General features: G+C 41.4%; 1 protein-coding gene across 11 annotated transcripts in view; it reads right to left on the reverse strand.

The window, feature by feature from the left end:
- DUSP16 (dual specificity phosphatase 16) overlaps positions 1-18,606 on the reverse strand; it is a 70,100-nt gene continuing 51,494 nt past the window's right edge. For all 11 annotated transcript variants that reach the window (XM_052791008.1, XM_052791002.1, XM_052791004.1 and 8 more), the window contains 4 exons: positions 15,732-15,895; positions 8,681-8,840; positions 7,861-7,984; positions 1-4,222 (listed from right to left, as the gene is read on the reverse strand). In XM_052791008.1, coding sequence (XP_052646968.1) covers positions 3,046-4,222; positions 7,861-7,984; positions 8,681-8,840; positions 15,732-15,895 — 1,625 coding nt within the window. In that variant the 3' untranslated portion in view covers positions 1-3,045. The remainder of the gene's footprint in view (positions 4,223-7,860; positions 7,985-8,680; positions 8,841-15,731; positions 15,896-18,606) is intronic.

Here is an 18,606-nt window from a genome sequence, read left to right on the forward strand (position 1 = left end):
TTCTATATAAACAGGTACCATTTCTGATTTTATTTCATCATAACATACAGGTAATGCTCATGACACAACAAGATGAGAAACTCACATCTCTCTGAACCATTTAAACAGCTTGCCATACACCAAAGAACGTTATATTCATACTGAACATGTACACATTTCCCCCCTCACATCCTCCACTTTGCTTTCCAAACTTCTACAAACCATTTCCAGCATTGTTCAGGTACAGGACACTAGTTCAGATAGGAGACAGGGCAGCACCCTGTGCAGGACATGGGGTTAAGGCTTCCTCCTACAGGAACCCGTCCCCTAAAAATACTGAGCCTACAGCTTTGATTCATTCAGGGACTATAGTGTATTGGAAATCACGAGGAGCCAGAAGGCCAGATTTCAGTTCCTCAGAAGGCGATTATTCAAACAAAACCCAAACAAACATATTTGTATGTATAGAGAGAAGGGGAGAACACATGTGTGTGAAGGAGCACAAAAGACAGAAATATTCTTCTGGCTCTAGGGACTGATTTGTGTTAACCCCCATTAACTGATTTAAATCAAAGACATGGGCTTTTACTGAAATCTGGCTGAGAGGAGCACTACTAAACCATTTACATAGCATGTATACACACTCTCTGTGTGTATATACCTGAAAATAGTCGTAATGTAATTGCTTTCACTTGATAGGTAAACAGAGACAAGTGGCAGTATGTTTAATGAATAGCCAAGACCTGACATGCTTTCCAGCATGGTGTAAACCTATCCCTTGCCCGGACTAGCCCTTCTTCCAGCATCTCATACACACGGCACAAACACAGCCTCTGGGTTCAGTTACTCCTGGTGCTGCCTCGCTGTGCCTTTTGCACTTTTGAGGATCAAGTTAATCAATGCTGTAGCTTTCAGTGCTATTTTCAACAGTCCGCTGTAGGAAATTAAAGTCACATCCTAGCCACAAAACAAAACAATGACAAAATCTTTTCCACTTTTCAATATAGTAAAACCTGAGATTTGAGTCACAAACAAGCTAAACTTACAGTAAAAAAACCAAACATAACCCAAGCTGCTGACTTGAATTAGGGCTTCAGTTTGCTGCTGACAAATTTTTTTTAAAGCTGTTGGCCAGGGGTAAGTATTTGTTACATGTGATTTACAGTTTTTCAGCTGCCTGCACTGAAACGGGACAAAACAATATAGTTCCCCACCCCTGCCGACACACACGTTCTCTTGTTCTGAGGGGTGCTGGGGAAGACCGAGATAACACGCGCACAGCTCCCATGGGAGCAGGAAGGATGAAGCTTTACTCTACCTCTTGCGGCAATGCGCGCACGTAAAACAATTTGAGCAGTGGCAGCCGAGGTACCGCACGAATGGTGAGCTGGAGGGGAAGCAGCTGGTTCTCTGTCAAAAACAACACAAGAAGGGCTGTGCCCGATCTCCCATAAAACACTCGCGCCGGCAGCAGGGAAGTGACACCTCCTTGAGCTGGCGTGTTCCCCTGGGGCGGTGAGGGCGAGGATGCGGAACTGGCCAGCAGCAGCGCGGCTGCAAGTGTCTGCAGCCAAATCACGCGTCGGCACGCTGGGAAACCACGACCCTGTGCTGGGATGGAGAACGATGGCCAGTATCGAGTTCCTTAGGAGCTGCGAGTGCGGGAGGTGAGCAGGCTTCCCACTAAAGCTGTCCCTTCTCTAACCCCCTTTCTTTCACTATGAGATGGGATGCTGGAGGTCCCCTTCCGTTTTCCTTGGACAGCCAGCCAGACTTCTCTTTCTCAGATGAAGTCAGCAAAACTATTGAGAAGCTTCTCTTTCCAAGTCCCCATGGTTTGGGTGAGGATGTTGGGATGGAAAAAAACATCCACCTGAATTACCCCCAGCCCACACATGACTGGAACCATATATGGTGAGCAGTTCCTTAATGGTACTGCTCAGTTAAGGACAAAAGCCCATCCCAACTCATTTTTAGCTTTAAATAAACAAAACAAAACAAGAAAAAGCCTCAAGAGCCACCTATTGAATTGTCAATTGGCATGAAAAGGATGGTGCAGTATTGTACCAGCCACTTCTCTTGCACATAACCCTAAGTATTAACCACTCCATATAGCTTAGAAGCCAAAGCAGCTACCCCTCTCCCAGAAGCCAGCTTACTATCAAAAATACAAATACTGCTTATTTTATGTTTCAAAAGACTGGCAGAAACAGTCATAGATATGGTTCATTTGTCTTTTTTAAGAATTGCTGCTGAGCCAACTGAAACACTTGTGCGTAGACAGCTTTAAAAAAAAAAAAAAAATCAAATGTGGCTAGTCGTTACTTGTTCACATTGCTTATGAACTGACTACCAGCATCTGGCAGCCATAAAGCCCTAGTTTATTTTTTATATTTTTGAGGTACTGGGTTTTTTTTTTTTTTCTCTGAAGCAGCTCTCTAGCGAATCACCTAAAGCCTATCCATTAGAACAATAGTTACACCAGTATTTACATTTGTCTGAACTGTCTGTTTAGACCAGCCTTGCTGTAACCAGTCCCTACATCCTTTGGAATCGCTCCCGGTCTCCTTTCTTACGAGAAAAAGGTCTTCCTCCAGAGGTTGGCTCAGTGTCAGGGCTAAGGTGCACTGGTGAGGACATGGGGCATGAGGAGGGGAGAACAAAACTAGCTTTGATGGGTAGGAGCATGCTTCAGTGGAACCAGAGAAAGGGTTTGATACCAAGAGAGCTTCCTTTTTAAAAGCCACTGAAAGGATGTGCAATCCATTGCATATAATTGCTTCCTCTGTCAGGGAAAGATCTGTGAAATGTTCTGCCCTTCTCCAGGAAAGGGGAGGAGAAAAACCCAGCGGTACACTTGGTCTCCTCGGGCAGATGCTCACTTGTCATTTCTTTGCCATATTAATCTAGTCACTGTGTTCACACTTGAAGCCTTGCATTTCTCCCCCCCCCCCCCCTTTTTGCAGGAAGTTTGTTCTTTTCAGATTCACAGGGACCTCTCAAACGCTGGGGGGGCAGCCTGGAGGGGGAAGCAACTCCGATACAGTCACACAAGCCTGCTGCCCCTCAAGACACTTCAATGATTTCCATGCTGCCTGAAAAGCTCGACTGACTGCCTACTTTCCCCAGTTCTTCTCTGGATCTGTTGTCCGACATGATGCTCTCCCCAAACTCCATCTGGCAGCTTCTGCGCTTAAACTGCTTTTCAAAAGAGCTTTCCTCATGCCAGCTCCGCCTGGAGTCACCTCGATCGCCCTGCTTCGCCCTCCTGCGCACAGCACAGGCTTGGTCGCAGCCCGTGGGCAGCTGACTACAGCTGTAGGCAGAGTAAGCAGCGCTGTTCCCGTAGATGGCGGAGGCAGAGTAGAAATGCGAGGACTCGGCTGCAAAATACCAGCTGTTGGTGAGGGACGTAGCCGATGTCTGAGGAGCCAAGATGTCCGAGTGCCAGCCTTTGAGGCCCAGCCCAGCAGCCGACTTCGCCAAATGCTGCTGGCTGGTGGAGAGACCAAACAAGAAGTTCGTTCGGTAGTTGTCTTCCATGCTCCCGCTCCGGTGGAGGGGGTACAGGAGCGACCGCTGAGTGGTGGCACTGCTGCTGGCTCTCCCCAGGTGTTGCCGTTTGCTCTGGCTCTCCAGCTGCCAGGGGTTCTGGGGTTTCTTGGGAGGGTTTGCTTCCTCTTTGTCAGGGCTGGTTTCTGGGGTCTGCTCCGAGACCTCCTGGACAGGGGAGAACTGACACAACTTGCTGCTGCCCTCTAAAGCAGTTGCGTGTTTGTAGTATTCCAGGGTGTCTTCGGAGGAGGCAAAGCCCTGAACTGATGCAGTCACACAGTTGCTACTTGCTGAGTAGGATACAGATTTGATATCCAGAGAAAAGGAGCGCTTCAGCCGGTTGCTGTCTTCCACCTTATCTAGGGAGACGTGCAGTCCATTTATGCCCTGTACCAGTGGGCCATCTTCCAGAGGGGACAAGTGCCCGCACGGTGCAGCGCCGCAGTCCGTCGGCTTCTGTTCCACGATCTCAGAGGCAGCAGTAATGCACAGCTGGTTAGCGGAGAGGCTGCTCTGCCCAGCTTCTGGGACCAGCACGTGCTCGCTGCTTTTTTCCAAATGCAGAAGTTTCAGCTTACTGATATGTCCGGGCTGAGCACTCTGGTTCTTGATCTTTTTCTCAAAGTCCAAAAGCTGGCCCAGAAAGTTGAAGTTGGGAGAAATGGTTGGCCTTTTTTCTTTCACAAATCTGGAAAGAGGGGACAAACAAACCCAAGAATTAATTTAAGGACCTGCTGCTCAGACCTGAGATAACACTAGAGCGATTGTTGTAAATGTTAAAAGCCTAATTTAACTTGTCAGGATGCCTGGACTGAGGTTCAGTCATGAAACACGGATGGAAAAAAAAATAAAAAGGCAGCTTTTAAACAAGATAATGCTGGATGCTCTCAATTCTTTCTGTAGCTTACTTAAAGATGGCTAAAAAAGGGAAAAGAAAGCCTTTTTTTTTTTTTTTTTAACTTTATGATGTCCACAACAAGGTTTGAGTGAATCATTTTCCTTATTTTACTTTACCAGTGGGATCTCTGCTACCTTGGTTTCTGACTGGAGTTAAGAGCTGCTCAAGTTCTGCGTGAACAGCATCAGAGCTCTAGCCAAGAGACCCTGGACTCCCCTGCGCTGCAGAAAGCAGACCACCTTCCCCACCGTTCAAAGGGATGAAATCTCATGTTTCACCTCTCTCATGCTGTTGTTACTGCAGTGAACGCTTCCTACCCTGTTTGTCAGGCAAGACAAAGAGCTCTGAGATATGTTCACCTTATACAGTAAATGTCAGTGATTTCTACGATATGCTGGTATTGACCACTGATACGATCATCAAAAAGAACAACAGAAAGGAGCAAATGCAGCATTAAAACAAAAACACTCTCTGGAGCCCTGTAGGTGTTCAGCAGTAAAGGGCAACAGTATTACCAAATCACTACAAGAGTTAACCTATTTTTGAGTCCTGTAGGAAGCAGCCTGACTTGCAAACGTGTGCCAATCTAAGTGCGCACGTACATACTCAGTTGAACATGAAGAAGGTGCAATGCATACTTAAAATGTTTTCCCAAACCAGGACTCTGAAGGTATGAAAGACTTAAGTATTGTAAGTCATGTCATATACTTCAAAGTTAAATACAAAATCATACTTCCTACCTGTCTGACCTGCAATATAGCTAAATAAGTACTCTCAGCTTTTTACAGGCTGTAAAACAGAAAGCTGCCCAAATCCTTCCTCCACTTGTTTGGTTTTTTTTTTTTTTTAAAAACATACCTGGAACTATGATAAACGAGATGACAAGGGAATTAACAAGGGAAGAAACCTTGAAAAGCTAAATCTAGTACAAACACACATATAATGGATCACTGGGAAAAATCAAATATTATTAAAAATAAAATCTCTCTGGGCATGTGTACAGAAGGTGACTGTGCAGTCATTAAAAACAGCACGAGAAAAACTCAAAGGTGTACTTGTGTGTATGTGTACACACTAGCACAAAAGCAGGCAAGCACATGAAAAATATCAAACAAAACTTGCATTTTTGTATTATGTTTTTTTTCAAGTTGCCAAACAATAAACAGTAGTAGGAATAGCTGAGCTGAGATGATAACCTGGAATACCAGGTTGCACAAACTGATAGTGGAAGCTTCCACCATGAAGTGTAAGACTGTCAAATGGAGAAAACTAGTAAGTCTCCTCTGGAGAGATTCTTTAGCTTGATCTCTTAGCATTTCATTTGGGGGTTTTTATTCCAGTGTGAGCAGCTCACGCACAAGAATTCATACAGTCTTCATTCGTTTTTTTCCACTCAAAGCTAGTTGTACTTGTTATTTGGGTTAGTTACTGAAAGCAAGATCCTTATGGTAAACATTGCGATTTCTGGCCTGTGTTCTGCTAGCCTCTCCAAAACTCTGTTCCTTCCACTTTCTCCTCATCGCAGTCCTAAATTTAAAACTAGCTTTTTAAAAAATGAAAAGGGTATAAGAAAGTCTACTGGATCCCCCTGACAAGTGTTAAGGCTTTGCAAACTTTTTCATTTAAAATTGCACACTCTTTTTTTCCAATTGGAAAACATGCATAACATTTAGTTCTGATGTTTATTTCCCCTGTATATAGTCCATTATACAAAAGAAAAGATTAAAAACATTTATTTCCTCAGATCTTTCACTTCAAGTAACAGTGTCACCTTTTTATTTCTGTAATAGTGTCAGACAAACATTTTATCTAATGACTTCCATTAACTCAGAGAAAAGTATTTTTCTTTCAAGCTTTGCCAACAAGAGATCACAAACCAATGAGTGAAATGTGCTGCAGACGGTTCTCACTAAGCCATAAAAAAGGAAATACAGCAAAATATAACCTAAATTTCACAGTAGTTGTTCAGTATCTACAGTGCAAAGAGAAAAAGAGCTAGGATGATTAATCCTTCACACTCAATTCACACTTCTGGTTAAGAAACGAACTATAATTTAATGCAGAGATTTCATGGAAGAATTTAGCAGCAGCACTTTAGAAGTTCCCTGAAGCGTGTGCATTTTAGAAGTGTTCAGTACTCTACAGCTCTAACCTCCAGACCACTACAGCCTGAGACCAGACAGGTTTTTTTAGTGACTCAAGCTCATACCTTGCACAGTATCCATCCACTTCCACTAATTCATCTGTATTGTCTATACCTGTATAACTGTGAGTTTTCAGCTTCGCCTCCTAACCAAACCTGTTTCACCATACATGTTGAAATTACTGCACAACACCAAACTGTCAGCAGGCTCTAGTAAGAAACTATGGAAAATTTCCAAAGGCAACGGGAGCTGGTTGTAGTTCAGGCACCTCTTACACACCATTTTTTCACTGCATACATAATTATGTTCATCAGCTTAAAAGAAAACGCCCCAGGGAAGTCATTCCACAAGGGAATATCAAATGTTCATCCCTCCATCCTTATCGGTGTTTTAGAGACGGTGGTAGCAAACACACTAGTGATTTTGAAGGTGCTCCTCTCCGCCTGGCTCCAGCACAATTGTTCAAATTGCCTCTGCACAACGCGTGTTACAGCGATGTGTCAGCTGTGCCAATTAGCCTATAAAGCCCATCAAAAAGAAAACCATTTTCTGTACAACACAACAAAGCACTTTTTGTTAAATGAAATACAGAAGTCATGGTAAACTGCAACCAAGCCACCTGGAGTGTAGTAAAGTGTTCACAATCCAAATATAGAAAAAATGGTATTTGAAAGGTTAAAAAGCAGGGGAGGGAAGAGGGTCTCCACAAAAATTCCCTAATGACACAAAGAGCTGATACTTCAAAATACTTTCTCCCAGAGTTTTTGGTTGACTTTAGTAGCAACAAAGCAGCTTGCTTAATTCCTAGACGTTTCACCTGCAGGCAGTTCTTTGAGAGCATTACCAAATACCAAACTGCAGTCAACAGATGCAGCCTAGCATTTGTCATAAGCATGTCTCTTTCTTTAACCCTATCCATTCCATACTCTCGCTGACTTACTTATAAGATACTGTTATAAGCGTGCTGTAGCTGTGTGTGTATATGTCTGTACATACACACACATTTAATAAGCAGTTTAAATTCCAAGTATTTGCCTACTTGGAGCAGAGACCAACATCAGCATTTTGCAGGTGGGCAATTAATATTAGCTGTGTGATGTCTACACAACACCATTAATTTGGTTATGGAGGAAGCCTACATTTAAAAGAGTGTGCAGAGGCCAGGGAACTACCAGACAAAATAACATGTCAGCTTCTACCCTTGGTCATACAATCTTTTATCATTCACCTTAAAAACAAGCCAACAGGCACAAGAATTAGTATAAAGGGAAATTTTCTCCTTACCTGTAAGCTTCATCTAAGGACATATCCATTCTCTTCATGATATATGCAATAGCAATTGTGGCAGAGCGAGATATTCCAGCTAAACAGTGCACTAACACACGGCCATTTGATGCTTTTGCTTTTTCTACATAGCAAAGAAATTGGCAAGTGTCAAACTCGGCAGCATTATACCATGATGAAAAGTTTGCAAAGAAAGCAATTTTATTTAAAATTGTTCCAAACTTCCAAATTAACTGCCAATTGCAAATCTCATGGAAGCTTTAAACAAAAATCACTTATTTTCTCTAGCACTGTACAGCACTGAGTATAGAAAAAGCATGCGACTACACACAGGAAACATACTGCAGTTACAGCATACCGCTTTTTAATACGCACATAAACAACCCTATTTAGATGTCTGGGAAAGGTGATTGTTTCTAATTTTATGTGCAAGTAAAAAGCAAGCATTCATGATGGAACAATTTAGCCAGTTCAAATTTGGCTAGCTCACTTCTCAAAGCTAAAGACAGGATCCATATGTCTAATTTTCTAATTCGCTCTCTGCAGACATGTATCAGGCATCTACTAGGTTGCCAGAAAGCAGAGTTGTGCTCTTAAAAAGTGTCTTTGTTCCGTAAGTGCTGGAACATGCAGTGGCAGAATCTCCCTATGTTATTTTGCTTCTGTGTTTATAAAGTGATGGTGATCATGTATGTAGACCCTTAGGGTATTTTCATACCACCCAGAAAGCATTCGGGTCTTCTCCAGCCAAAACAGCAAGGCAGACACACAAAGGAATCCAGAAACTGTTTTAGAGAGAGAATTTAAATTTTCTTCTCACCTATAAAATCAACTGATTTATCCAACCAAGGCAAAATTTTCTCACAAAAGCTGTCGTTCACAGGCACTCTCAGGAAATGGGATTCTGGAATAAAATCAGGCTTTGGACAAGTATTGCTGGCGTTCAGTACGTAGCCAATATCATTCTGCTGCATCAGCTCCTAGGAAATAGAGAAAGATTAAGCCTAGAGAAGTCAAATGGTACCTTTGGCACATTACAAAGCTAAAAACCAAACTAAAATTCGTGTTGGAATTGCTCTAGTTGTATTAGGGGCATTCTTTTGTGAAAAAGACAACTCAGCTTTTAATTCTTCAACTTTTAATAAGATATCCAGTGTGTCCAACTAACACATGAACTGCAGAGCCCATAAAAACAAGGTTAACAAAGAACAGAAATAATGGTAGAATACCTTCGGCTACTATGAAGCATCACTTCCAAGAGATTTTTTGCTACTTTGGTTTAAATTCTCTCTGTGCAAGCTGGCAACATAACCAAACATTTCCCACATGTAGTTTGCTGACCTGAATATGTGTTTTCCGGACCACATATCTAAGACTGAGGTTGCCCCATAACCGATATTGGTGAGAAATATGAAATGAAATGGATGTTTCCTGCAGTCAACCTCTTCAAGTGTCCAGGTCTTCCTTGTTTCTAAGGCAACATGCAAAATTCACTCAAAACCTTGAGAGAAAGAGCTGAGCAAGAGCTGACTGAAGACCTTGAATTAGACCATCTTCACACAGCATTAACTGCAGTTTTATAGCTCTGCTTTGTGGTTTATGATTTAGTTGTTCATATTTCAGTTTTCAGTCTTTAGTTCTCTTGCATGTCAAAGATTGTCACAGGAACAAGCAAAGAGACTCAACCTGTAAGTCAACTGGGCTTTTTAAATAAGTCAATTTTCATGACTGCAAATAAAAAAATAAAAATAAAAAAAAAGACAGACTCTTCTGCACCTTGCCATACTCTTTGTATTTAGAGTTCTGCAAAGTAGTATCTGAGGCAGTAGGCACCTTAGTGCCAGAACATGTGACACAAGTACTAGAAAACTAGAGATGGCTCTACCAAACCCATCCAGTCTCCTGCAAGTAAGCATCTTGACACAGCCAAGCAATTAAGCAGGTTGGAGTAATACTGATCAAACAACTTTTCTGGTTCAGATACGATTTGGCAGTAAGTGACATGCAATACTATGCTTGGACAGTAGTTACACTGAATACAAACATTGGGGAGCTTTTGGCCAGATTTCTATGGAAACTAATGTCTGAAACTAAACTGAAACGTAAAAAAGGCCAACAAAAATCTGGTTTTAATCCTTTTGCTTTTATACCAATTATACAAAAAAGAAAAGTTATGTCAATCCATGGGAGCAGTAGCAAGAATGAATTCTTACACTGCAGATTTCAACTGGATATCTACCAGTATGAAAATACAGTCATGAAGCCAAATGGTCGCTTCTTCCCCATGTGTATTTTTTCTGCAAGCATAAAGATGCTTTAGTGAGGAGAAACAGGGATATGGCTATTTAGCCAGAACTCTTGTCTTATTATTGAGACTGCTCTGGTTTGAACAAGTGATGTTGAGTACACAGGTACACCACACATATGTTACAGTGTGTATGTAGAAGAGATGAACACACACATATATATGCATGCATAAATTAAATGTTCAGTGAGAACAAAGGTCTGCAGAGGAGAATGAAATCTACATCAGTCATTTGCAGAGGAAAGTGCATAAAGTCCAGCCAGTAATGGTTGTAAACAGGGAATTTACATGAATTTCTGCTAGCGAGCTGAATTTTGTTGCCTGGAGCAAAATGAGCAGCTTCTCCAAACTTTGGATGAAAGTCCCTCACATCAGCACATTCAGAGGTGCCTGAAGGTATAGGCACCTTAACCTAATGAATACACATTATATCGTAAACATACCCATCCAAGGGGAACAGGAGATGACCAATTACTCGCAAAGCAAATCATCAGAAATATAATTTGCAGCAAGAGTGAAAAAAAAAAAAAAAAAGGCTTGATGTGTCAAAATAAGTTCTCAGCCTTACTGCTTCTTGCCCTGCAAGTCTCCTACATCACGCTCCCAGTAAAGCTCAGCTTCTCATCAATGACAACAAATTCCAATGTCACTGACTTCCCCCTCTCCCTTCCTTCCCGTCTCCCCAACTCAACCAGCAAGCTCCCTTCAGCCCTGCGTGCCTTTCATAGCCGACTCCGTCGCACCCTCCTTTACTATATTCAGCTCTCATACACCGACAGACCTACCAGTTTAAAAGCAGGAACGCTGTAAGGAAGTAGGGGAATATTTGGAGTCATCCAGAGAGGGAAGGTATTGGGAACGGGGTTCTTGGCACAGGGGACTGGCTACCACTAGACCTGTGGTATCTTACGTGTGCAAGCCAGACCCCCGATCCCAGCATCTCTGCCTTGCTGTCCTGGCCTACACAGCTTCCCCCTTCCAGGATCCCAAGCTCTTCAGCATCAACTTCCATAAAATAAATATCTGCTTTAGATCACTACGTTGAAATACTGCCCCCAACCAGCTCACCTACTGTTGTAACTGCTTAAAGGGGAGTGAAGAAAAACTGAAATAGCAGGTACAAATGTACATGCGGGGTCATGAACTTTATCATGTCTAAAGGAGAGAGGCGATGAAGGTATCACTAACAAATGGACTGCCATGATGCATGTTTGTTCAGAGTACAGCTAAAGAGTGCTACCACGCTGATGAATTTAGAAGAATAGAAAACCTTATTTGTTTTCTTTAAAGCATGAACACTGGTGGGCTGCACAGTCCAACCATCACGATTCCAGAGTTATGCAAGGTTTCTGATGTGGAATTGATTATTCAAATGAGAACAAGAAGGCTGCAGACGCCAAGTCTGAAGTCTCCGAGCCAAAAAACCACCCAAAAATGTGTTAGTGCTTGTCTTTGAGACGAAGGCTAAAGAAAAAAGTTATGCTTCCTTCTGTTCTGAAGTATCAATCATTCCCTGTGCAACACGCTCCAATGTAATAACCATAACAGTGCCTTCATTGTAAGGCACCCAAGAGGAAGAAGTGAATTACGATGGGAGGAAGATCCAGAAATCCGAATGCTAACAACTTTGTGAAAAGAAGGTAAATGCTCTTTTGTCAGCTTATTTACATTTTATGACTTGTTTAATCTGAAAATTAATGGCACCCTAAAATGTTATTTTGTTCCAGGAAATAAAATCCAGGTCTGGAAGAAAAGAAAGAGAATAGTTATGTAAGTAGCAAAGCAGAAAGTTTTACAGTTTAAATGCTGGTACAAAACATGAGAAGTAAGTAGGAGGCTCATTCAGGCCCATAATCACAACACAGATCAGTTTTCTGTTACGCTAACTTTCAGAACGGACACTATCACTCCCGTGTAGGTTAGAATTTAGTTTGCCTCTCTTTCACAAAGAGCGACAAAGATCTTCTGTAAAAGTAAGTACCTTCTTGCAATGCCACCAATATATCACACTGAGACCCAAAAACTGAAACAAACTTTTCGTTAGAACTTTTAAGAAGACGTTTTAAGAGGTTTTTAGTATTTCAACACTGCAAAAAAATATTATGAACATTTTCAGAATTAAGCATTTAGAAAGAAATCTGTAAAGCAAAAATATATAAAAAAATCTCCTAAGACTTTTCTGAATTAATCAATTTTGCTAAAGGACACAAACCAAGCATTTGTGTTGGCATCTCTTTCATAAATAAAGCGTTATCAGCAGAGGTATTAATGGCAAATAGCGTTAGTATTCTTAAAAGGTCATGAATACAGACTGTCCTGCAACAAGATAAGCACTTCCCTACCCATGCACTCAGAGATAAGCTTATAAAGATCCTGAAAAGATAAGCTCATCTTGATAAAACATCTTTTAATCATCAGGTTGAACAGTAGTGCAGATTAAGAGTTCTTTCTGCAGATATTTTTGATACATTTTAATTTTAGAGAAATCAGTACGTCAATGGAAGGAATCACAGGAACTCACAGATAGCATCTGAAGGCAAAAATAAGGTCAATCAACTACACCTTAATAGTTTTGGGAATCTTACTAGAATTTTTCAGAAAATTATTTTTAAAAAATCTGGACTTGAATAAAAAAAAAAAAAAAAATCTTAACAGAAAGCTGACTTCTTGTCCCCAGTAGCCAACAAACCAGCAAAGCCATTAAACCAGAGCATGCAAACTTAACCACTTACCAGCTTTCTGGACTGTCCTAACAGAGACAGAACTTTGCTACTTATCCCTGGTTTTCGTTTCTTGCCCTCCTCTTTTGAACGTTCTTCACTTCTCAGCTTTCTTACCATGGATTGGTATTTCTGGGCACTCAATGTAGTAAGTGTCATCCTCCTTGCTCTCCCCAATATCCCTGCATAGGATCCAGGCTTCCCCAGAAGCGAAGCATGTTGAAGGGACAGCAGCAGAGATCTGTTGTTCACATTTCTAACATGCTGATGTCTAGCTACTGCTAACTTTTGGTTGAATCAAGAAACTGATTAAACCCAGGAAACTGGGAGTTGCCAATAGTTGGGAAAACGCTGACTGGATTTTAAGAGGTAGACATCATAATTTGTTCCCACAGCTTCTTCAGGTTAATAAAGGTAATAATATTAAGATGGAAGCCATTTTGAATTTTCCACAGGCAGTCACTGAAACTGAAGAGGGAAGATAAGCTACCAACACTAAGGTCTACTTCAGTGCAGTGAACAAATGACATGCTCAGAATAAAGCATTGCCTGCGTTTGTTCAAAGTAAGAGGAAAAAGGTACAAACCCCAAGTAGATCTGAAATCATACGATGTGTATTTCTCCTAAAATGGGTAAGAAATCTAAGAGGTTAATTTAGTCATCAATGGAAGAACTGCCAAAAGATTGACTATCAAGGACGACACCAGGCAGTAAGAACTCACTGAACTTTCTGTGGATTGTATGCTGTCATTTTTGTGGTTCTCCAAATAAAATGGGAAACAGTAATCCTCAATCGTAACTCCCAACAGTATGTAAGGAAGTACAAATCTGACCAACTCCTGGGGGCCTTACATTAATTCTAAAGTATCTGCAGCTGCAGGGCTTCCTTCAACAAGTGCTGAAATAATATGAAATAAGATTGTAGATATAGGCAAGAGAGCCACCACCAGGTCTAAACTCTTTCTGTAGACGGCTCTGCCACACTCAGGGCTCACCAGTACTAATTGCGGTTTTAGCCTCCTCCAGCCTTATAATGAAATTCCTGACTGCTGCTACCACTTGGATTCCTTTCCTGGTAAGGCACACATACTGTGCCTGGGCCCAACACCTATTCACAGGCACCAATTTACTGTAAGGAAAGGGAACAGCCTCTTTCATCCCTCTGGGATTATTCACCACTTAAGAGCCACAGCACTGGAGTTCCAGTCACATCCCAAACGAAGTAGCACATCCCTGGCCCTGGAGGAGAACGAGGAGAACAGGTTGCCCCCTCACTCCCACTGTGACCTCGGATAGCACTTGCCATTCACACATTGAAACAAACAGCGTAAAAGCATCTTTCTAATACTCTACCACTGAAAGCAAGGAGGTTTGTTGTTGGGTTTTTTGTTTGGGTTTTTCTAATTACTTGGTTCCTGCTGTCTTTTGTCTGGGGACCACAAATTACTTTTGTAGTAGGAAAAGTAATAAGCTGCTTTGACACCTGTCATAAGTGAATCAAGTTTGAATTGCTGACTTGCTACCTGGCAGGAAAGACACGGAAGATTTTAAAGGACACAGTAAATACAATGACTGCTGACTATTCCCCATATAAAAGATATTTCTGTGCACTCTATTAAAGCACAATTACCTTCTACATGATTGCTTGTGTGTCAAAAATTCCCTTAAAACAATTGTGCAAAATCTAAAAATAGCCTATTAATGGCCAGACTGGGATGGAGTGAAAGTAGAAGAAACCAGTGAAAAATATGATAACGGTCAAAGCATATGAACTTGATCCAATTATAGGACTATTAGGATATTTCCTGCCTTAAGCTTTATACATGGATAAAAACTATACACATAAGCCTTGCACATAATTAAGGCAATATGCTAGGGCAAAGCACTCCTCCCCTCTCCCCCATCCATGTATTTAATGCCAGCTTATAAAAGCTGTTGGAGATTCAACTAATGAATAGGACTGTCAGATGACATGGGAGGCAAAAGGGCACATGCAGAAGAAGTAATAAAAATTTCCTTGTGAAGGGACCCAAGATGTAGATTGTAAGCAATATGAGTTGATCTCATGGAAGCAAACATCTGTGGATATACATAGGAATATAGAACTGTAGCAATCTGAGACAAGTTCTTTTAGACATCTGATAGTCCAGCACCCTACAAGTGCTATATTTGATGACTTTGCTGACTATTTTAAGTATACCAAAATATCCTGGGCTATTCTTTAAGAACAGAAATTATTAAATGCACATGTATTTAGAAACAGTGAAAGTTTTAGTGCAGTGCTGCCATAAAAGCTCATTTTAAATGACCCCACTGATTATCCAGATCTGAACATTTTATTACAAAAATTTGTTTGCAGTAGTTCCTCATTACACAATTCATGGTATTTAAGTGCTATTTTTTCCAGCACTTGAAGGATATACTAGAAAACAGACAATCTTCCTTTGTCCTACTGTAACCACTGATATAATTGTGTTAACATCCAAGACCTGCCAAAACAAACCAGTCAGAGCTATACACAGGAAAATACCTGACCTGCTGTAATGGCAGATTTGGCAAGTTTCCCGTTGGTTGGTAGGTTCCCGAGGAAGGTACCGTATCGTCTTCTCCGACATGAAGGAGAAAGGAGACCGAGTTTCATATTACATGACACGTGAATTAATTATGTGGTCTGTGTATCATTAGTTGTCACATAGCTTTCCATGGCTTATGCACAGACAGCTATTATCTGTATCTACTTTAGGTGTTTTATAGCTGTAATGATGCAGCATGACAGAAGCATGGATGAAGACACATGGAGATTATATACTCATCCAAGTAAACAACATGACGCCCAGAACACTCACCTTGTTGAGGACATCCCGCTGACACCCAAGATAGAGATGAGGCAGGATTCTGGTGGGGCCAATGTTGGAGACAGGTAGGCAGGGTTGAGAAATGCAAGTAGGGATGAGCGTGGATTTTCCTTCACAGAGACCGGGGAAAGAGCTGGAGAACTCAGCAAATCCACCTGTGAGAGGAACAGTATATATTTAATATACATGCAGTGTTGTAGGCATTGGTGCCCGTTCCAGTTCTCGGAAAGTGGCATTTGTTGCAGGAGATGGGGAGGCATTAAGGGGCAGTAGGAAAGCCTTAACAGAGGAACTGTACGTGTGCCTCTTCCAGAGGTCCCATGACTGTGTACTTGCAGCAGGCAAGGCTTGGCTGTGTATTCCCACTCTGCCTGGAACATTTATTTCTCTCTCTCTCCATTCCTCAGAAGTTTTCGATGCTTTTTCCCATTCTTAGTGATATGGGGAAAGGAGACTTGAAAAAAACAGCCACAACACCCACCACACCAAGAGTGCACACAGCTTTTCCTCTCTGCCCCTGCAAGCTGTTTTCTAAACACCTCCTGCTCCTGCATTAGGTCTATAATTAGACTTAATTAAGAAAAAGTCATGTTTACTCAATTTGGTAAAAGCATCAATATGTGGTTATTAACGTTTGCTTTTAAAATCCTGCATTATTATTTTCTATGCTGCTCCGTAATTAATACATTTCATCCAACACACTGGAAGAGATTTCACCTTTCAAAACCACACCAACCCAAGGCTTCTCCATCTCAGGGGAAGGCTTCACCCAGCCGTGGACTTCCCATGCAGCTCACCACAAGTCTCTCCTCCCTTTACTGCTAGCTGGTTCTTCATCTGCACCAGTTATTAGGCCCCATCCCTATTATGGCTCCAGAACATTTTCATTACTGTTTCCCACCACTGCATTAAACCACTCAGGAAAACTAGAGTGGAATGACTGGTAACACACTTAAATCCACCTAAAATCCCAGTGGCCATCAAAAATGCTCCCTGGCTGTTTCACCAGCAGCATGGCACAGCTGCTATGGAACATTAAGGGAATAAAAAGTGAGGCTGAGACTGCTCTAGAGACAAATAGATACAACCCAGCTCAAGCTCTATTTCTTTTTCTTGCTCGGCTAGTTCCCAGCTTCCCTCCCATCACAAGGGCTGCATTATAAATCTGTGCTACTAACTGTGGTCCAACTGGCCTTAGCCACAGTTAGAAAACAAAACCAAAGAAACCTCCTGCAACAAACTTATACTTTGACAAAACACGTTCTGAGAAAAGCTAGCTAGCTTTTTTCAAGCTGAGCTAAACCCCAAGCTCAGGTCATTCTCATACTTTATCTTCACAAACTAGTCTGAAGAAGAACTGGAGGCAGCTGCTTAAATCAGTATGTTATAGGCTTTTTTTGACTGTTTTCACCATTTAACAGCCAACCAGTAAGGGTGAAAGTCGCAAACTATAGTGAAAGTCCCCAGCTATTTCCCTACATTACAGCACAGAGGCAAGCGGAATTTTAACTGAAGGAAGCTTAATTATAGCCTGTTCAGAACGAGGCACCTTTTTATCATCACAGAAGTGAAGTATTAACATGCTAAATCTGCCAAATGCTATGTTCACTATTATTACAGTTTGAAGATGTGAATTAAAATTATTCAGGAGTAAGATAATGTAATGTTTTGTCAAGGCTTGCATTACCGTTGCCTGAATTATGCCTATTCTTTGGATTTTAAAATCTGTATCTTTAGTAAATATAGAAAAAAACCAAAGTAATAGCCATGTGTGTAACAGCCCATTTCATCTGATAAACAAAAAAGCCAGCAAGCAGATTTCAGCACAAAAGTTTTATGAACAGCGATTCCTGTTCAGTCTCCTGACTTACAAAAAAAATCCAAAAAATCACTTGTCTATTTTGTTAGGCAAGTGATTTTAGACAACCATGACAATGTTCATCAGGAGAATATGAGCGTGAGGTTGGACTGTATGGGACGGGCAGGGGGGATACTAAGCCAAGGCACTGCCCATCACAGAGCCATACCCCAAAGGACTTAGGCTAGGGACACAGTAAAGGTTAGGCTCTGACATTTTCTATTCCTATTAGCTGGGATTCCTCCTCCTTGCTTTACAACCTCCCTGTGTGTTCAGGAGCACAAATGCTGCTTGTTCAACGTCTCAGTCAAATGACAGAAGGAGTTTGCAAAACAATTCTCTCTCATACTTGCTTAATTTTCTTCTGTATGGCATAACGTTTTCCCTTCTGTTATAGGAAGCAATCCTTGAATTTATAGGCATTATATACCTCTCAGATTAAATTTAATGTAAGATACAGTGCCCAGTAGTTCCTTGGGAAATTGGGGGAAGAAGGGGAAATCAAGTATCGGTCTTCGGTTTCATTTGCTTATTCTTTATTTCTTGGAAAGCTTTTTGGCTGCTTTATGGATCCTCTCTCTGACACAGCTGGAAATAGAGAATTGACTCTTCTTCCTTACAAAGAAGCAGCACAAGCAAATAAAAGATTTTACATCTGTGCTTTCTTTGCAAGAGACTACATGGGCAAAGTTCAACAACAACAAAAAAAGAATTTTCCCAACTACCTACAGATTGGTCTCACTTTTGTATGAACACTGCAACAAGAAATTAAGCAAAAAGCTAATATGCAAAAAACCTGAGATTTTGGCAGATGGAACCCACACTCTGTCATCATAAGTGCAAGGAGCAATTTTTAATTTTATTTTTATTCTAGGGCTCTGTCAAGGCAAATTTGAAGTGATTCAAGATTAGATGCTTCAACACTTCCTCTGGGACATTCATCCTTTCAAAGTCATGTTTCTTCTTTCTACTCACGCTTTCCTAGTAACATGTTGCTTCAGTATCTTT

This window comes from Harpia harpyja, chromosome 6 (assembly GCF_026419915.1).
Source record: "Harpia harpyja isolate bHarHar1 chromosome 6, bHarHar1 primary haplotype, whole genome shotgun sequence".
Taxonomy (NCBI): domain Eukaryota; kingdom Metazoa; phylum Chordata; class Aves; order Accipitriformes; family Accipitridae; genus Harpia; species Harpia harpyja.